The sequence below is a fragment of the Musa acuminata genome, chromosome BXJ1-8 (genome assembly GCF_036884655.1).
Source record: "Musa acuminata AAA Group cultivar baxijiao chromosome BXJ1-8, Cavendish_Baxijiao_AAA, whole genome shotgun sequence".
NCBI classification, from domain to species: domain Eukaryota; kingdom Viridiplantae; phylum Streptophyta; class Magnoliopsida; order Zingiberales; family Musaceae; genus Musa; species Musa acuminata.
Genome location: NC_088334.1, coordinates 51,950,973 through 51,971,234, shown reverse-complemented (window position 1 = coordinate 51,971,234; position 20,262 = coordinate 51,950,973). Strand labels below are relative to the sequence as shown.

The 20,262-nt window shown below is 39.5% G+C and overlaps 2 protein-coding genes across 8 annotated transcripts; one reads left to right on the top strand and one right to left on the bottom strand.

The window, feature by feature from the left end:
• Window positions 1–448: 448 nt before the first annotated feature.
• Window positions 449–11,437, bottom strand: LOC103995618 (biotin--protein ligase 2). 2 transcript variants are annotated; one of them, XM_009416241.3, is made up of 9 exons: window positions 10,991–11,430; window positions 10,830–10,891; window positions 10,576–10,724; window positions 10,315–10,435; window positions 9,884–10,039; window positions 8,615–8,660; window positions 1,570–1,639; window positions 1,424–1,500; window positions 449–757 (listed from the first exon to the last, which is right to left on the bottom strand). In XM_009416241.3, exons 1-9 carry the CDS (start codon window positions 11,386–11,388, stop codon window positions 715–717), a joined length of 1,122 nt encoding a protein of 373 aa, XP_009414516.3. In that variant the 5' UTR covers window positions 11,389–11,430; the 3' UTR covers window positions 449–714. The 2 variants fall into 2 exon arrangements, with proteins under 2 accessions (XP_009414516.3, XP_018685361.2); XM_018829816.2 differs by lacking the exon at window positions 9,884–10,039 and having other exon boundaries at window positions 10,991–11,437.
• Window positions 11,438–13,182: 1,745 nt separating this feature from the next.
• LOC103995620 (probable UDP-arabinose 4-epimerase 2) lies at window positions 13,183–18,602 on the top strand. Of its 6 annotated transcripts, none has more exons than XM_009416242.3 (11): window positions 13,183–13,341; window positions 14,142–14,326; window positions 14,627–14,751; window positions 15,586–15,699; window positions 15,824–15,931; window positions 16,031–16,122; window positions 16,814–16,955; window positions 17,151–17,245; window positions 17,321–17,450; window positions 17,594–17,738; window positions 18,042–18,602. In XM_009416242.3, the coding sequence occupies exons 2-11, from the start codon at window positions 14,266–14,268 to the stop codon at window positions 18,281–18,283; spliced, it is 1,254 nt and encodes a 417-aa protein (XP_009414517.2). In that variant the 5' UTR covers window positions 13,183–13,341; window positions 14,142–14,265; the 3' UTR covers window positions 18,284–18,602. The 6 variants fall into 6 exon arrangements, with proteins under 6 accessions (XP_009414517.2, XP_064937150.1, XP_064937153.1 ...); XM_065081078.1 differs by having other exon boundaries at window positions 16,031–16,126; window positions 16,818–16,955; XM_065081079.1 differs by lacking the exon at window positions 13,183–13,341 and adding an exon at window positions 13,390–13,717 and having other exon boundaries at window positions 16,031–16,126; window positions 16,818–16,955.
• Window positions 18,603–20,262: the final 1,660 nt, after the last annotated feature.

Here is a 20,262-nt window from a genome sequence, read left to right as displayed (position 1 = left end):
AAAAATAAAATAAATTATTTTTTATTCATAAACATAATAAACATGTGATAAAGAGACACAAAAAATACTACAATTAAAAGATTAAAGATAACTAATATTAATTGTGTTAGGAGAGATAGACCTAAAAACAGATTTTTATTAGAACCAACCTATAAATAAAATTTTAAATACATCTATAGCTCAATTACGACAAACTAAAAGTATTTATTTATTGTTGTATATTTCTTTCTAAGTTCCAATCGCTTTTCCAATGTACGTATCTATTATCTTCATGGAAAACAAGTAGGAAACATAAACTCAAGTGGAAAAAATTGCACACATTCAAACATTGTATAGATGAGCAAATGATAAATGATGATAACCCACTGGTATTCCAGTGTTCATCACCCACAAACACCAAATACAAAGACAATAATTTGTTATTCTATACAATTTAACAAGATTTCGATGGACAAAAATGACTTGTCACTGTATAAACATCTGAAATCAGTTCAATTATTTGATTAGTTTATTGACGAACATTCAACAACAACAACAACAATAATTAAAAAAAAAAAACATAATTTTCAACTACTTGAGATTGATTGATTACACGAGTCTTTTGTCAAGTCATATCTTTAATTACTAAGAGTATTTGTAATTTAATGAGAAGGTTAAGCACCAAAATTCTCACATCCGCTAGTGCTGTTTGCTGCCTGCACAATTTCTTAGTCTTCACTCCAACTTTCTCCTAACCAGTCCTTTGAAGAAGTCAAAGCTGCATGCATCAAATAGGCAGGTAAAGACTCACAATTCTATATAATGACTATAAACAAATACAAGTATATATATATATATATATATATATATATATATATATATATATATATATATATATATATATATATATATATATATATATATATATAAAGTGAGAAAAGTAACTCAAATAGATGCATCAAATTTTAGTTGACTATCAGACAAGGCAAGCAAAGCAATGTTTAAATCATTTAAAAAACAATAGTTCTGTGATGTTAGCCATCAATGAGTTCTATAGCTCATGTCTATCAAGAAATTTATGAGTCGAAGTTTCAGCCAACCGAGTATCGCACCAACTTAAAACCAAAAATTTGGTTGGAGTTACATTGGCTAAGTTTCAAGTTAACAAGTTTTTAAATCATGCATCAAGATGATGAGAGATTCAATTCCTTCCACGGATTTGATGCTCAGATATCTTTCATAAAAAGAAACTCATAAACAACAGAAATACTTCACAATTGAGGGCAGGCATGCTGCCTCTTTAATTAGACCATGTAGGATAACATAGTCTGTACCGTTTATCAAAGATTTAAAGAGGACACAGACGATTGCTGCATCTGTACTCAGCATAAGCATAGAATGGTATTTATCATTTGTTAAAGATGTAAGATGACACAGAATATACCTATTGCCATCAGGATGGAGTTCATAACTCTTATCGTCCTCACCAACAGCTAATAAATATCCTGAGGATGTTAATCCCTGTGTAGAATAAGCCAAATTAGATAAGCTAGAACAGTTATTTCAGAATTTCACAATTGCAAAATTTACCTGAACTGTAACTATAATGCTTTCCTCAGGTTGTCCCTCTTGTTTTTCTTCTATGACAACCTTCTGACCACTGCATTTTTAAACATAACAGCTTATCAGACTATATGCAATGATACCAACAAAAGCGTGTGAATGGAAAAGAAAGCAGATAAGAGGTTGTCGAAAATGTGTACACATAGAAAGACAAAGAAAAAAGAGAAAATCAATGCCAAGTTCTTCACCCATTAATTTCTTGTCTGCATTGTCATGCTAGTCAGGTAAGGGTTTATTTCATTAAGTGTGGAATGTCAATTATATAAGTGGACAACTTCAAGTGACTAATCTGGTTAATTATAATGTGTCTCCCTTCCAGAACATCACTTTGATGTAGCTAAGAGATCAAACACTCATTTCCTGTGAAACAAACAACAAAATGTAATGATTGCCATGTCATTGTTACTTGAAGATCGATCATCATGTACAATGTGTTTTTTCTGTAGTTGGACATTTGCCATGTCTAACCATATAACTAGCCACTTATGTTAATTCTGTAATGAAAAAAAGTTATTTAACACCAAACCTACAGAACTGAATATCAGATTACTCAGTGAAACCACTCCTTGCAATTTGCAACTCACAAGTCACCTATCTAAGCACGTTTAGTTGAAGCAATAAAGCTCTCTGAAGGGTCTTTTGTAACAAGAAATTGTCTTGTGATCATGACAGAGCCTACTTAGTGGTAAGAGTGCTCCAAGCAAATAAAAACTGAGTTCCCTATACATTCCCTTGCTCCTACACTTATGTGACTTTCTCAATGAGATGAAACTTCTAGGATTTGTTCTGTCATCGAAACCTAAGCTATCACCAAGACCAAACCATCAGTCACGAAAGAAAAAAAAAAATCAAATTCAAGTTTTGGTTTCAATAACCATAATAACCATTTGGTCCTTGAACAATATAATTTTAAAAAAAAGTCATAGCAGATGCTAACTCTGTTTTCACAGATGTGGAAATGTGAAAAAATGTACACTAACAAAAGAATTTAAATGACTCCACAAACAAATGAGGTTTTTTTTTTACTAGACTTATGAAGATGCGTAAAACTACTTCTTAGATGAATGTCCTTATAATTGGTCTAAATTATTTTTGGGTCTCCGAGGTCCATCTTGAATATTGTGATAAGAATCAATGATATAAAAAGGCGCTCGGGCGCTTGCCTAGGTGCTCGTGCGAGGCGAGGCTCGAGCGCCTCATATAAGGGCTAGGCGATGCGCTTCAATAAGGCGTTGCCTAGGCGTTCACCTAAGCCCAAGCACTGGGTGCTTCAGGCAAGTGCCCGATTGATATAAGGCAACCGGGTTCGGTTAAATGTGCGTTAGTTGGTTCGATTGAACCAACTAACGCACGCAATTACCTCAAAACCTACGCGCGACCCCGACTACCAACCAACCTAGCATGCGCTTTCTCCCTTTGCCTCTGCTGCTGACGATTTCTCCCTCTACAGCCGCCGTTGACGATTTCTCCCTCTATCTCCATCGTCGACAATTTCTCCCGCTGCCTCTGAGTCATCCTCTGTCGTTGACTGAGTCTCCTCAACTTCCGCTGCTACTGTCCACGACTCTACTGCTGCCATTGCTGTTCGCTACCGCAGCTATTGTCCGTTGCTTCTCACCGCTGCTTCTCTTCTGAGTTTTAACTTCTCACTATCGATTTCACTAGGTGATATTTTTTATCCCTTTTAACAAATATACTCTTCCCTTCTAACTACTATTAACAGTAAATAATATACTATTAACAGTATATTATTAATTACTATACAAAATAATCTTTATTTAATATATTAATAATATTATATATTTTTTATATTTTAATATTTTAGAACGCCTCGCTTCGCTCAGGCGAGCACCTAACACCTCGGGCGTTTTGGGACCTTTGTCATAGACTTAGCTGGTTTTGCCTAAGTCGTACGGTACCCTTGCGTGTCCGTCCGCAAAGGTCAGCCTCCCCAAAACCTCCCATGGTCCCTTAGGACATACAAAAGAGAACGGGTTAGAGAAAGCGCCTCACTTGGGATTCACAAGCAAACATTCCAGGAAATACTTCATAGACAATGCAAATTACAAACAGACTTTACAAGCTCTGAACGGTTACACAACAAATTGTCAAAATGGTTCACTACAGATCGAATATATCTCATAAGTGTCCACATGACACAACATTTATTTACAAGCCTAAGAAGGCCACCAAACCCAACTAAAATGAGGCTGTTAAACCTTCAACCGTTCCTCTACATGTTGTGCAAAGCATGAACAAACAGAAAGACACGGACATACACAAGTATTACATCAAACATCCTGTTTAGAACTTTGTTCGTGACATTCTCCCCCACTTATTCCTTTAACGTCCTCGTCGAAGCCTTTGCCGACACTGCAACTCCTCGCCTTTGCTGAATCTTCAATCTTTTGCTCTAGCCGCAATACGCCTCTTGGCTCCCAACTGCTCTCCGTTGCTGTTTTTAAGTAGTCGAACCTTTGATCCACCATGCTGCTTCAACTCGCCAATGACTCTGACTCTAGTGTGGGGTTGGCTGAGTTGTATTGATCCCTGTTGGTTCCTACGAATCCTCTAGATGAAGGAAAAGACCATCCTTACTATGCGCTAGTCTCTCAAATGCCTCATGTTGCTTGAACTGGGTGGATGCTTGTTGGAGCTTTAACGAGCATCGCCTTATAAACTTATGAAGTTTTAGGTCCTTCCTCCACAAAATTTGCTCATCAACTCTTCTTTCACTTAGTTGTCACTTTCAAGTAGATTCACATCATTTTCGCTTTCGATTGGCATTTTGTTGGGAAATGAAACGGATAATCTACTCTCAGTAGCACTTATCACCATTGGTGAGGATTTGACAACTATTGTCTTCTAATATCTTCAAAGGGTTTTTGAACCTGTGCAGAACTTCTCTGCTGGATAGATAAGAGAATTGGGGCACTCGATTTCGCCCATTCTCTTAAGAGTTAAGAAGGTAACGATTACTTGATTTCGCCCACCTCCTCAAGAGTTGTACTCCATGCATCGAGCTAGTTACTGGCCTTCGCCCGCTCTTTGCTCATACTTCTGAAGCACTGGAAGTGTTTGCACTCCTTGCGTTGAGTTAGCTGCTGTGATTCACCCTCTCAATGTCATCGAACTTCTGGAATGCAGGAAGTTTTCACCCCAACTTGGAGTAAGTTTTTAATAGTTTTGGTCGCATATGGGATTGTACCGTCTTCTCTATCAACCTTGCAGCCTACTCCACTGAGTAGCAAAGGTACAACACCGCATACTGCTTGCTACGTTCCTTGGTCGGGCACTCTTGCACGACCCGAAGTCCTTTACATTCGGCTATTTTGATGCGAAGCTTGTTGACACCGATTTTACGAAGTTCCTTGACCTCTCTGCCCTTCAACCTTGTCTTGGTACTTGGAGTTTGCCTCTGCATGCTCCACCTCCTCGGCCCCTTTCACGACCAAGCGCTCCCCCTCCATGAGAGCAAGAGATCAATGACTTTCACAGAAGTCCCGCCTCTGCGATACCATGGCGCTGTCATGCCCATGGCCCTACTATCCGGCGCTTCGCATCTGCATCCCTTTTCTTCACGATCAGTAGATATGTCTCCGTGGCACTCCTCCGAGTCCACCTCCATTCTAATTGATGCTTGATTTTGGGTAGCTAAGTCCCTTTGGACTCGTCGTCGCTTCCTCGCCCCTTTCGACCCCCTGCTTCAACACCTTTGTGTTCTCCAAGCAGATCCCTTTGGTCGATGGAAAGACAGACTACAACTCTCATGCATGGCCTCTGCCATCACGTTGTAGGGTTTGCACCGATTCTGTTCTCCTTAGCTTCATTGGTAGCAACGTTCGCTTACTCGACCTTGTCCTCTGACTTGTTGGGCTCCCTTAAGTGAATATGGGCTCTGAAGCAGTTCAACTCTCCAACTACTTCGATCATACCTCTACATGATCAAGTCCCTCCCATGGGACTCACTGGTACTTGCATTCGAACTTTTCCCTTGGTGGAACACAGCCCCATATGCTGATGACCAAGGCTTTCATCCGATGCACGCACGGAAGACCCGCCTCTGCGGTACCATAGTCTTCACTCATTGAATTCATAGCCCTTCTTGTCGTTGTGTTGTTCACCGAAGTGGAGCTCTCAGTAGCTCCCGATCATATCTCCATATGATAGTCACTCACGGGACTATGTCGTGTGTATCGCATTGCCACGAACTGTTCCACCACGATCCGCTACACCATATCGCCTCTTAGTGACATCTCCATTGTATCCTAATTCTTGTGGGATGAACTCGAATTACGATCCCTCCATGTGTGGCCTTTGCCAATACCTTGCAGGGTCTTTTCCACCTTCGATTTTGTTCGCTCCTTCGACAATTGACCTTCATCCACCCGCTCTTGAGTCACACCTAGATGAAGTACCGCTCTAGGACAATCTGTCGCCTAGTAGCTCTCGAAGCCCACCGACTTCGCTGAAAATGGTGCACCTTTGTTTGAATCTTGGGCCTCTACCCCTACTAGCATAATCTTCGCTGTGCACCGCTTCCTTCATGGCAACTTGAATGATAACACTATGGCATATTCTTCAAGAGTACCCGCCTTCGTGTCCTCTTACCCCATGCCAAGGCCTTCCGAACCCAACTTTGCCTCCGCAAGTTGAGTCGCCTTAGTTCCTCTCTCAAATGCTTCACCGAGATAAGATGTATATGCCTAGAAGCTCCCTTCATCTTTGGCACCATGCAAAATAAGTCCGCTCCATCAGAATGAAGGACCCATGAAACAACAAGATCCTGCTCTTGTCTCTGTAAGAGTCAATGTCCTTGACCTCTGTCCAAGGAAAGCTTTGTGCCTCCGCTCCATGTTTCATCTTCTATGCCGGCTCCCTTCATGCGGCTTGGATACTTCGCCAAGTTACACCTAAGTTGCTCCGCTCCTTGTTTTGCATTGAGTTGACGGTGGCCCTCATGCCCACCATTCCACGGGTCAGCCCTCCCTTGAGTCCGATCTCCATATCGACTCCAAGTGTGTCTTCATTTGTGTTGTTTTGGATCGCTCCCCCACTTGATCTCGTAATGCATCCACCAATGCATTCTCTCAAGCGAGATCATGCGACGACTCCTCGCTGCTCGCCCGATCCATTGAGCTTCGTGGAGTTGTTATTTTTGAGGTACTCCTCCTCAACATGTACGGTTTGTTGCACATGATTCTCCCTCTGGAGAACCGGGATCTATCCCTCCTGGATAACTGTCCCGTTGGAGCAACATCTCTCTACGCTTCTTTCTCTCTGAAAGTTTCAGAGACCACAATCCCCTTGGACTACTCCGATTTGCTGAACAAACTGTACATTGTTCTGCCTCCTGCAAACGCACTTGCTAGATTATGACTCCACGTCAATACAGCCCCCGCTGCACCACTCAAGGCCTAACAATATGCTGAACTCACTGCACACTTCAGCCTCCTACGGATGTATCCTTCACATGCCGAAGAGAAAGTTTCAATGCTCCATGACGCCGAGTTTCGGTCGCCTTGGTATGGCCGTGAACATTCCATCGTCCACATACAAGCCCATGCATGAATACCAAATTCTTCGAGTTAGCAATTCCCCTCACCTCTGTGAGCTTTGCACAACTCTTTCGGTCGCTAAGCAACTCATTCCGCCTTGCATGGTCTCATCCTTTACTAAGCGCCTCGCTTGCCTTGAGTACCATCAAGTATCGTTGTCAACGTCGAGTCGTAGCTCGAACTCAGCCATCCCAACCTTTGTGCGCTCCGCATTCTTCCAAGCTTGCTTGTTCTCGTGGTATCTCTTGCACGAAGGGTTGGTCATTCCTTTGATTGTCAATCTCAGATGTCCGCTCCTCCGAGCAACTCCTTTTCCCTACATCTCCATGCTCGTTTTTCCCCCAAACAGTCGCGCGTGTGCTGACTGCCCTCAACGCAGCTTAGCTAGGTCCCCCACATTTGCATGCCATGTGTTTCTATGAGTGCTTGTCCCGCTCTGATACCATCTGTCATGGACTTAACTGGTTTTGCCTAAGTCGTGCGACACTCTTGCGTGTACGTCCGCAAAGGTCAGCCTCCCCGAAACCTCCCATGATCCCTTAGGACCTATAAAAGAGAAAACAGGTTAGAGAAAGAGCCTCACTCGGGATCCACAAGCAAACATTCCAGAAAACACTTTATAGACAATGCAAATTACAAACAGACTTTACAAGCTCTGAACGGTTACACAACAAAGGGTCAAAATGGTCCACTACAGACCGAATATCTCTCACAAGTGTCCACATGACACAACATTTATTTACAAGCCTAAGAAGGCCACCAAACCTAACTAACATAGGGCTGTTAAGCCTTCAACCATTCCTCTACATGCTGTGCAAAGCATGAACAAACAGAAAACACGGACATACACAAGTATTACATCAAACATTCTGTTTAGAACTTTGTTTGTAACACCTTGGTGCCTAGCGCATTTTAAATCACTGAAAAGAATCATATGCAGGAACGATATGAATTCAAGAAGGATGGAATCTAGATTCTTAAACTTTTTTTGAAAAATGGAATAATAAGTTTAGTCAATTTCTAATCAGCGGGTAGGCTATTCAAATTTTGCAGTAAATGTTGATCGTGCCTCATGATAGCAAGTGATCATCTTGTTGATCTAGGTAAGCTCTGGTAACAGGATCATGTCTAACTTTTGAGTTTATATTATGCTATGATGGGAGAAAAACTTTGAGCACGTTTCCAAGCTTAATCATCCAAGTAAAACATTTATGTAATCAAATCATTCAAATTAATTATTAAGTAGATGGATACATTACACCTTGCAAGTTAAGTATATCCAATACATGTTTATTGCATATATCTTCATAGAAAGAGAAGGAAGAAGAAAATGTACTGCATTAAACTTGCTTTAAAGAAATTATTGAGGAAAATCAGAAAAGTTTCAGAAAAAGTTAAAGTATTTACAAGTGCATGAATAAAAATAAAAGAATGATTTTGGAATTGTAATATACCTATGAAGCCATGTCTTATAGTACAGCTCCTCAAGAGACTGAAAGCCTGGCAAGAAAACAAAACCCGATACAGTTACAAGTTTCTAAACATTGACTTACTAGCTGTTGTTATAAGAACAGGGCAAGGAACCACAAAAAAGAAGCCTCATTAAGCAGGGTGAAAAAACATATTGGCAATGATGTTGAAGCAAGATGCACTACAGAATCACCCCCAAGTTTGGAAGGTTAACCATCTATGACATGAAAGCTAGCCATGGTAACCACTTTGGCTTCCAGCCAAAAAATTGTAATGCATCCAAAGGAGTTCTCACTCTATAACTGAACCTTCAAATTAAGCATGATGATATGAATTTCTGAGAAGAACTAAAAGTAGTAAATGGATGGCAGATATATGATTGAAAACAATTCTATGGGTTTCAACCAGTTTCAACCACAAATTCCTCAGGCTAAGCTAAGGGTTATGCGTTAAATTGGTGGTTATAGATTTAATACATGAAGTGCACAAGAGTTAAGAAGGGTCAAAATCATCCAATGGAAGTATTTAAACCCAGATAATCAGATGAAGAAAAAGAAAAAGCGTTAAAGCTAATTGGGTAACCAAGTTAATTCCATAATGTTAACCATAAATTCAACCCAGACCTTGTATAACCAAACCAAACAAGATTAGACAATATAGGGCATAGACCATAAAAAATAAGAATATGAACGACTATGAGTTATGTAACTATTTACAAATTGTATTTTAGCTATTTTAGCTACATACAACCCGAGTAAGCCAATCCATCTCTAATACAATCTAACTAAGCTTTGTGTTAAACTCTTTGGTTTCAACACAAAGGCAGTGATATGATTGACCTTAAACAGATACATACTTCAGATAAGGTGTAAAGAATCCTGATACAGAGGATGGATTAACATGGACCTGATCAAACTTAAAGTTAAGCTCAAGGAACTTTTATAAGTTGATGAGCTCAGTCAAGTTTGAGCCGGATAGAAGTTTAAATAGAATTGGACTAGTCCAACCTAATTTTCCTACATACAAATTAAGAAACTTATCTTGATATGACAATTAACCTGGTCTAATACAAATCCACCTATCCCTAACCAGTCAAATTCCAAGTTACCCTCATTCTTCCAGAATCGTTGATCCCTTGTGGGTTAGAGCAAGTTCAGGTTGGGCCTACTAACACAGATCAACTGGAACTGACCAATTGTCATCATTAATAGTGATATAAAAGAACAAAATGAAAGAATCATGTAGTAGTTTACCTTGATCTAAAAAAACCTCAAAGAGATTCTCAAATTTATTGAAAAATGATGCAAGTATATCCTCTCTCCTCAAGCAAAGTGAACCTGAGTTAATCTCTTGCAGTACTGCATTTAAACATGTAGTTGGCTTCTCATTATCCAAGTTCAATCCAATACCTATAAACATAGAATTATCCATTCATCAAGCCAAAGGGAAAAACTATCCGGTTAAAAACAAAATGTTTAAGCTGTTGTCATCATCCAAATTTAAATCCTAAGCAGGAAACAGGTAAATCAAATTAGTCTGTTAAAGAGGAGAAAAGCATCAAAGTAAATTTTCAATCCATTAAAACTTCACCCATTATTGCTATATTCAGAAGGTCAGAGCAGTCAAAAGAAATAAAAAGTATTGGAAACCTACACCATCACATGGAAAAAAGAGACCTGTTTACCAGCACAAACATTGAAGTGCTTCGATCTGTAAGTTGAAGTGCAAAGGATTCCGCCAACTTTAATACCATTTAGATAAAGATCATTTGGCCACTTTATTCTAATATCGAGCTGCGGTAATCCCTGAAATTATATTATTTTCACAAACCAAACCATCACATATCGATCACATTTGGAAATTGGAACGATCTAAAAACGAGGCCCAAAGAGACTATAACAAGAAGGCACAGGGGACGAGTAATAATTAGGATGAAAGAGCTCACATTGGTTTGGCACAACTCCTTGATTGCCTCAGTCACCGCAAGAGACACAACATACTGCAACAGCGGCAGCTTTCGCCCATCTTCCATCTGCAACGTGAACGAGAACAGAAGGCAGCCCATGGGCGACTCCCACACATTCTTCGCCCGACCTTCAGAGCCAAATAACAACATATACGGTCTTTATCCGAAAGGAAAACTTCATCGCACCCCGAGAGAGGAAACCAAAAACCATTTTTTTTTTTTTCGATCGATACCTCTGCCTTTGATCTGGACATCCGTGACGCAGACTGTGCCGACCGGCAGCACACCAAAGTTCCTATCCACGACTCATAAATCAAATATGAGGCTTCAAATCCAAGAAACGATTCAAGCAATAGGAATCAGAAGAAAAGACGGGATCTTTCCGTGCTCTCACTTTGAAACAAGGTCGTGGGTGGAGGGAAGTCTCGGGGACCAGATGAGTAGCCGCCCAAAGCGGCTTGCGGTGAGGGCGCCCATATAGAACTGAGGATCGAAAGTGGATTGGTACGCCTCGGAGCGGAGTAAAACCCTAACCTCCCCTGCTTCCTCGTCGAGGAGCTTTAGGGTGTCGCTCCTGGACTTGAGGAATCGAGCAAGGTCGTCCTCTTGCGGAGATTTGCCGGCCAGGACGAGGACCGTGGAGTTGCCGCAGCCGTCCATGGCACCACCACAATAGGACGAGAGCCGGGAGGCGGACAGGGGGAGGATCGGACGGCGGGGCGGAGGCGGGGAACGGAGGCCGAGGCGACAGAATGCGGCTGCAGCGGCCGTAGGGCGGAGGGCCGAGGGCATCGGGTTCGGTCGCGTCGCGACGCGTCCGAGACTTTGAAGCGAACGAAGTGTGATAGGATCCGCGATGACACGTGGCAGCTTCACGGGTTACGACTTACGGTACGATATAAATATATATTAAATCTAGAATTAGAGGAATAAAAACAAAAATAATATATTTAGAGGGTTATATATGAAAAATTGCATACATACAGAGCCAGACGAGCAGAGCATTCCCCGTCCGGCCAACTCGATCGACCGCGTCCTCCACAGCCGCTGCGGCGGCTTCGTCTTCGATCGTCCACGCTTTTCCGTGCGGCTGAGGGTTCGACGTAGTGAGCCAACACTAAGAGTTGGAAGCTGAGGAGAGCTCAACTCGGTTATCATCAAGTGCTCTGCATCGGATGCAAGCATCTGCTTCCATGGGGTTATCTGCAAACGAAGGATGGTGACAGGCCACATTATGTTCCATCATAGGATCTCAAACATGAATTTGCTGAGACTGTGCATGACATAATCTATGTGTGTGCTCTGCATCAGCTGCAGGCATCCGCTTGTGTGGAGTTTCCAGCAAAGCAGGGCCGGTGGCAGGTCATTGTCTGTAATCCCCGAGTCAATGAGAATACTTGTGAGTTAGGCCTTACCAAACCCAATCTCATCTTGCTCTCGTTTCACCTGTGTCATAACTTTCGAGTGCGGAGAGAAAGAGTGCCACCAAATCTTCCATGAGGACATGCCAAAAGCACGCGTCTTTGGCAAGTGGTGATGGTTCAGCATCAGACTCAAAGTTGTTTCAGATGCTTAGACTCGAGAAGAACATTTGAAGGAGAAGAAGATTTGGATTGGGAATTGGTGGAGTGCCATTCGTGGCCTTATTCCTAATAGTTTGACTTGTTAAACTCAGCTTGGCTTCTTTAGAGACATGATTTGACCCCCAAAAAAAAGAGAGAAAGAATTCATGATGGTAGTTCATCTGGTTGACTTTAACCCAAGTAATGGAAATTTAGGACATTACATGCATCCAGTGCTGATGATTTTTGAAACAATCTCTTGAGGAAAATGTTTTCTACCTTCTTCATTTGCTTATCATGTAGAGATCTATTGGTTATAGAAGCTTCACTTCAAACCAAGTGGATCTGACACAGATTCATGTTTTGCTGTTCTGATACTTGTTTAGACAATCAAATGGTTCAACAAGTGCTTCAGATAACTTTGTTAAGAAAGCATCTTTGAATGTCCACCTTATTATATTAAATTGTTGCTAATACCAATGCAAATTATATTGCCATTATGGTTCTCCAAATCTCCACCACAAAGACCCCTTTATTGTTCATCCTTCAATGTTACCAAATGCAAACTTCAAAGTCAACACCTACCTCTTGAACATTGACACTTCCTTCCAAATGCATCAATTCATTGATGAACTGACATCAGAAGTTTGGTCGAGCAATTAAAAACAATTGATTCTGTGTCATACTTATTATGTGTTAAGCAAGACTTCCTGTGGAACAAATACATGCAAAAGCAGAGTAAATTGTTCATCTTTTTGTTAGTGATGTGTGTAGCATCGAAGAATTAGGAACTCTACAATTCCTTTTGAAATGGAGAGGATCCTAAACATGAAGAATTAAGCGATAATTAAGGGGAAAAAAAGAATTTTAGTTGAAGAAATAAAATGAAATTGAGGAAGAAAAATGGGTTTGTTTCACTCTCTGTTCCAAGGAAAGGCATCCAATGAGATCAAGGCTCAAAATGTGGACCTTGTGTCTGTGGAAAGCTCCTCATAGGAAGAACATGGGAGGGGAGGGAGTCAAAGAGATCTCACAAATGTCTCAATTTCTTCTCTCTCTTCTTCCTAACCACTCTAAATGGTCCACACCGCGGCTTGGTCCAATCTCCCCCCAAACCTTCCTCCCCTCTTCTCGGTCCCTCCTCGTTCTCTCTTCCCCTCACCTGTTCCTCTATTGTTGCCAGGTACCTTCGCCGTTGCCAAGACTCGATTTTGATCGCGCGTTAATTCTCTCCGGTGGATTTCCCTGCGAGGATCTTGATGTGTTTCGGTTACTCTTTTGCGGGTTTCTTTCCGTGCGGGGTGTGGCAACCCCGTTTAGTTTTTTTACCGTGTGCCGCTCGTTCCTTCCGGGAATGGGGTCTTGTTGCTCGGATCCTATGTAGAGATCTTAAAGGTGGCCTTTTGGTTTGGTTGGTGCCTTTCGGGCGGTGGGGTTCCTTTGGCGTTGTGGGTTCGTGTTCTCTTGATATGTCCGCCTCTTTCTATTGGCTTTCTTTATCTTTATGAGATCGTCTCTACTTTTCGGAATTGAAGCAACCTCTTCTGGTTTCTTCGAGTGTAAGTTGAATCTTTCTTTCTTCTTTCAGTTTACTTGTCGTCGTTGTACTTGTTCTTTCATACTATACGGAGATTAGGCTTTCCTCGTCGTAGGCGGAAGTATGAATTCGCATTCTTCAGTCCTTGAATTCGTAAGGTGCTTTTCTCCTGAATCTTGGTGTTTTCTGTGGTCTTCCTCTTTCAATTTTTGGTAGATTGAGATGGCTGAGACTTTAATGCTGTCTATGTTAAGGTGCATCCCAAGCCTCCAAAGGGGTCTGATTGATTGTCATGGTTGGATGGCCTCCTTGTTGTTTTACTCAATATTTGGATCCCTTACAATCAAGAAAAGTTCGTTTTTGAAGTGACTTTTATTTCCACGTCAATTGCAGTGTGGAAACAACTGGTTTTTTCTTCTAAAATTTTACAACTCTTTGTTCCACAGCTTTGTGGAATTGGTGGGCAACTTCATGTTAGTTCAAGGAAAAGAGCAATCTGTTTTACCCCCAGTTTCTCTGAGGGTACCGCATGTTTGATCCTTGTGGTTTGACTTGAAGGGTCTTCCTCACATGCTACCCATCAATAGGAGCAGAAGTCAGTCCAGGGCTGGTAGTCCTTGGTCTTTTCCAGGTTTCAGCTATATCTTAGTATACTTTCTATGTTCTCTTCTGTTGATGATTGAAGTACATCCTTATTGATTAATAAGAATCCATAAAATTGGTTTGATGTCAGTAAAGTTTGATTCCATATGATCACCGGTTTGACCTCATGTTCATGGTAGTCATTCTTATCCTTTGAATTATATGCATTTTAGCAGTATATTCTTGGAAACTATCAACATGGTAGGGATTCACATCAAGATATAGTTTCTACCATTGTTTTGAGATAGACAATAAATTCTTCTTTGATCTAAATGTACTGAGATTACAGGAATGGACTACTCAGATTCAAGGCGCAAACCACAGGTTGTTGCAAAACTTGTTATGGTGGCTATTCTTACTGCCTTTTGCATATTCATTTTGAAGCAATCCCCTGCTTTCAGTGGACCTAGCCCGGTACTCTCTTGACTCCTTTTATGCGCAAGTCTTTACTTTTTTGACAGTGTTTGCTGAAAGTATATTGGACGATGCATGAAATTTCTCTTTCGGGTCATGTTTGATTAGCATCTTTCACAGTTTGACTTTTGAAACTGATACTGCAAATTTGCAATTTGATTCCTTGATTTGATATATGGAGGAAGTTAGATGAGTTGATGACACGACTATGTACATCCAGATTGAGTTTTGGCTATTAAAGTTTGATTATTTATTAAGCCAATATAGTTCTTTCATTATTAATAAAATGCAGTAAACTGTTCATCCTAAAAATGACAACACTTTTGTCTCACTAGCATCTTGTTAATTTTTGAAGCCCCGAGGTTATCTTAGAGAACTCTATAACATGACAGTTTACGTTTATAGATATTGATAAATTGAAAAAAAATGAATTGATTAACAGGTAAATTATGAAGGTATTGAGATAAATGTCTGGTCTAGGCATATGGAGATCTCAACTACTACATTTGCTCATGATGTCAATTCACTTAGATATGATCCATAACAAGTGAACACTTGAGATGAGAGATGTGCCCTAATGTTTTATATATTTAGCGACTTTAATTCTGCTGAGTAACTTCTTTCATATAGATCTTCAGCACTGATGTGCTCTTCTTGAAAAGATTCAATTATATTAGCAGGCTTACTTTACGTTGCAAATTAGTTGCAAATGCTGACAAAAATTTTATAATTCATGGCTAACGTATGAATGGTAAATCTAAATCCATGTGCCTCCTTGTTTCTTTTTTTGGTTTCCCTGGTGTTGTTGACATCAGTGTATCTTTAATTTTGCAGTTTTCACGTCGTGAAGTTGGAGCAACCCATGTTTTAGTAACAGGAGGTGCTGGGTATATTGGTTCACATGCTGCTCTTCGCCTATTGAAGGACTCATACAGAGTAACCATAGTGGTAATAATATTTATGCTACACTTTCGGGAAAAAATCATTGTGATCTCTGTACCCTCATAAGAGTTTATGTAAAAGGATTCAAGACTTCTACAGAAATAATTAATTTTCATCCATGATTTGACAGGACAACCTTTCTAGAGGAAATATCGGAGCCATCAAAGTTCTGGAGGGGCTGTTTCCAGAACCTGGGAGACTTCAATTTATTTATGCTGATTTAGGCGATGCAAGAGCTGTATCCTGATAATGCAGATTTTTAACAAACTAGTGATGTTGTTTTCTATATTATTGACTGCAAAAGGGCCTACAGTTCATTCTCTTAACCAACATTTAGGTTAACAGGATTTTTGCAGAAAACGCGTTTGATGCGGTTATGCATTTTGCAGCTGTTGCTTATGTGGGTGAAAGTACACTTGATCCTCTTAGGTACCTTGTGCATCTTCTCCACTGCATTCAAAATATTCTGATCATATTTTTCTTCGTTCAACAGTGACCATATATCTACTAGGAGCATCAGACAATTGGATTTGCATCTGTTTGGATATCTGAATTACACACACAGACTAGTTTTCAATGTCATAGTTGATGTACACTTCCTGTAACATGATGTTAGAAATTACAAATATGATAATTTTTACCTATGCTTTAAAACCTTCTTGCTGAATACTAGTCATCAATGCAAATATACAGATAAAATCTTCCCATCATATCAGCACTCACTTAGCAAACGAACAGGTTTGGTCAAATTTTGGGATTGGCATCGCATGGTACTTTCGATTGCAGATGTCTCATGTCCTTAGCATTATGTCGTTGATTCTTTATATATTTCGAGTTTTGAGTTAAAATTATCTCAGTTGTGATCTTTAAAGCAGAATATGGCACTATCTACTACTTTTATTAAATAGAATATTAATCTACTTGTATTTTTTTGTACTTTAAATTTATTAAATATTCATCATAAGTACTTATCTCACATTTATGATTTAACTGCAATGAATCATTATACCAACCTGATACGTAATCTACTTTGTTTATTTGTGAATAATAGAGTGTCTTAGTCAGCTCATTATTTATTACATGCTTATAGTTGCTAAAACAGTATCAAAGTCTGCAACAGGTACTATCATAATATCACAGCAAATACTTTGACACTTCTTGAGGCTATGTCAGCACATGGCGTTAAAACTCTTATTTACTCGAGTACTTGTGCTACTTATGGAGAGCCAGAAAAAATGCCCATTACAGAAGGAACACCTCAGGTTGGTGAAACATAACATTTTATTGCTTTGATCGATTGCATTTAGTTCTAATAGGATAAGCAATTTGGCTTAGCCTTCAATAAACTTCCATGATTACCTACCTTCAAAATGTGTTACCTCAATAACGTCAACCTTTAATATATTTAAAGTAGCAGCTTCAGATATTCCACTGAATAAGGTTTTGTTCAAATGCAGCTTCCTATCAACCCATATGGGAAGGCTAAGAAAATGGCAGAAGATATAATTTTGGATTTCTCAAAGAAATCAGACATGGCTGTCATGATCTTAAGGTATGTTGCTACTAATAACAGCTCAAAACACGAGCTGTTGAGTTTTTAGATTAATTTAGTTGTCTTCATGTGCAGATATTTTAATGTCATCGGATCAGATCCAGAAGGAAGATTAGGTGAAGCCCCCAGACCTGAGCTAAGGGAGCATGGACGAATTTCTGGTGCATGTTTTGATGCAGCACTCGGGATAATACCAGGGTTGAAGGTATCTTTAGTTTCTTTTCCTTATAGCTTGTATGTATACATTTAAAATTCCATTTACTCTGTTGTACAAATTGATGTCATGTAATTCTTCAGGAAGCTGAACAATGACTTTTCTGAGATACTGATTTTGTTTTCGTCCATTAGGTTAGAGGAACAGACTACCCGACGAATGACGGAACTTGTATAAGAGACTATATCGATGTCACTGATCTTGTCGATGCACATGTGAAAGCCCTTGACAAAGCAAGGCCTAGCAAAGTTGGCATATACAATGTCGGCACTGGAAAAGGTCACTTTGCCTGATTCTGCTTATCATTCTCCTCTTATCCATTACATGGAGAAACTTAATTTTTTTATACATGTTAGCAACAGAAATATATTATATTAGCAAACCTACAATGAAATAAATGCTCTTAGAGTAGACTTAATGAACTGTGAATACTGTTGTTTCTCATGTTACTGTTGCTACTAGAGAAGCTAATTACAATACAAGATAGTAATAAAATTACCTAACCTATCAGTAATGGAGAAATAATGTACTCTGATATTTATATCCGAGAGGGTTCAAGAATTATTTCCATCCTTTTTTCAGGCAGATCCGTCAAAGAGTTTGTCAAAGCCTGCAAGAAAGCAACTGGGGTGGAGGTTAAAGTTGAGTATCTCAGCCGGAGGCCTGGGGACTATGCTGAGGTTTACAGTGATCCATCGAAGATAAATCAGGAGCTCAACTGGACAGCGCGGTATATAAATCTTCAGGAAAGCCTTTCAGTTGCATGGAGATGGCAGAAAGCACATCCTAATGGTTATGGCTCACAATCAGTCATCACACTTTGACTCGATCCTTGCAACAATATAATTGCGTATAATTAGATTTGCATGGAGTTGCAGACTTCGAATAGGAAGTCGATAACTGCCATCTATTGCTTAGCTTGATAGAAGTAGCAAATATGGTTATATTTGGAAAAACGAAGATTTGGATACAGAATAAGAAGTCTCATCATACAGGTGTGGAGGGAGCTGTGCTAATTGCCTATCTTTTTTATACAGGGATAGACGAGAAACAATTAATTGTTAGTGATGAATGCTACACTTTCTTGATTCATTTCTGTTGTATCATTTATATTTATGGTAAATAGGAAAGCCATTCTCTCTTTTTTTTTTCATAATGATCATAAGTCTTTCTTTTTTACTCTTTCCTGATGTTCTAGCTCTATACAGTCGCTGTTAGCATTTTCCCTACACTCTTTAAGGTGCTTTTCTGTTTTAGGATTCTTGATCATTGTGAAATAGACCTGTTTTAGGATTCTTGATCATTGTGGAATAGACCAAGAAAAGAATTGCTAAATTCTTGATCAAAAATCATGATTTGGAAGGGAGAAGATGTGTGCATAGAACAGAGCATTCAGTACATAGAACATGAAGAGAATGCACTGCAGAAGTAGGTTATAGAAAGACATGCATATAAACATTAGGAAAACATTCTAGCAAAAGAAAATAGTAAATTTCACAGATATTTTAGGAAAAATGAATACAGCTAAGCTCAATTAGATAATAACAATAAAGTAGCACAACTGTGACATGATTAAATTTCAAGGTCAACACCTTTGACATGTGAAACTTGAATGGCAATTGGAGCCAAAAGATACTAGCATCTATCTTCATTCCACATATGAATAAAAAAGCATTGTGCTGAATGCATTGAAATAACAGGAAAAACTCCTCAGAGAATGCGGAAACCAATGCACAATTTGCACGTATCAATAGATACATCTACATCTTTTCATTCTAACACAAGAAGTTGCCTGGATAGAACAAGCATAGTTTTTTGTTTTCTTTTGCTCATGTAAAAGAATATTGTAGCCAACTGCAAGAGTGAGTCTGTTTCAGAGTTGACATAGATTTTGCTCTGCCTATGACTTAGTCTTCCAGTATGTCATGGATCTCAGCCAATATAGATTTTGCTCTGCCTATGACTTAGTCTTCCAGTATATCATGGATCTCAGCCAATAGTTTTCCTCATCTCAGGGAATTTTTACTTTGCTGTTTGTTACACATCAAGATAATAATGATCAGTGGAATAATTTGTTTCCAGAGAAAAAAAATATCATGATGATCCAACTTTTTGTCTGGTTGTGATGTATTGTTCTGTCTTAAAGCTTATCCTTAATTCTGGTTGACTAGTCTCCTCTATCTTCACATTACACAAATCTGAATTCTCTAAATGGACTGAAGGATATATCATCAAACTGATCCATTGCATCCACCTAATAATGCTGTGTCTTAAGTGTTTCCTGAACTGCTTCCTATGATGGATTGTTTTATGAACTAATTCACTGCTTGCTAAAACTGACTTGAAAACATGTTACCTTCTTTGTTTTATGGTGAAGGAATAAATTGAAGCCTTATTGTATTCTAAGGTGTTTGGGTTTTGCATATGAGGAAGTTAATTGCCTTCAAACTTCATATGTATCTCATGTATTGTGCTTGATTTCTATGAGCTGTATTGCTGAACTGTGATTAGAATATTGAGATCAGAGAAGCCCAGACTATGTACCTAATGAGCAACTTGATGTAGAACATTGTATACATGGAATCCCATGCATCTTATAATTGATGACCTACCAATTCAGAAAGTAATATTCTAACTTGACTTGGCATTAATACCAAGTCCTCCATGTGTTGCTTCACCTATCCCATGTTTGCCAGCATTAATTATCATCAGACCAACTACATCTCTCTTAAAACTGTTTGATCATTCTTCATGCTCACTGAAAAAGATGCTTGTGGAACACACACAATATGTTGGCAATTTG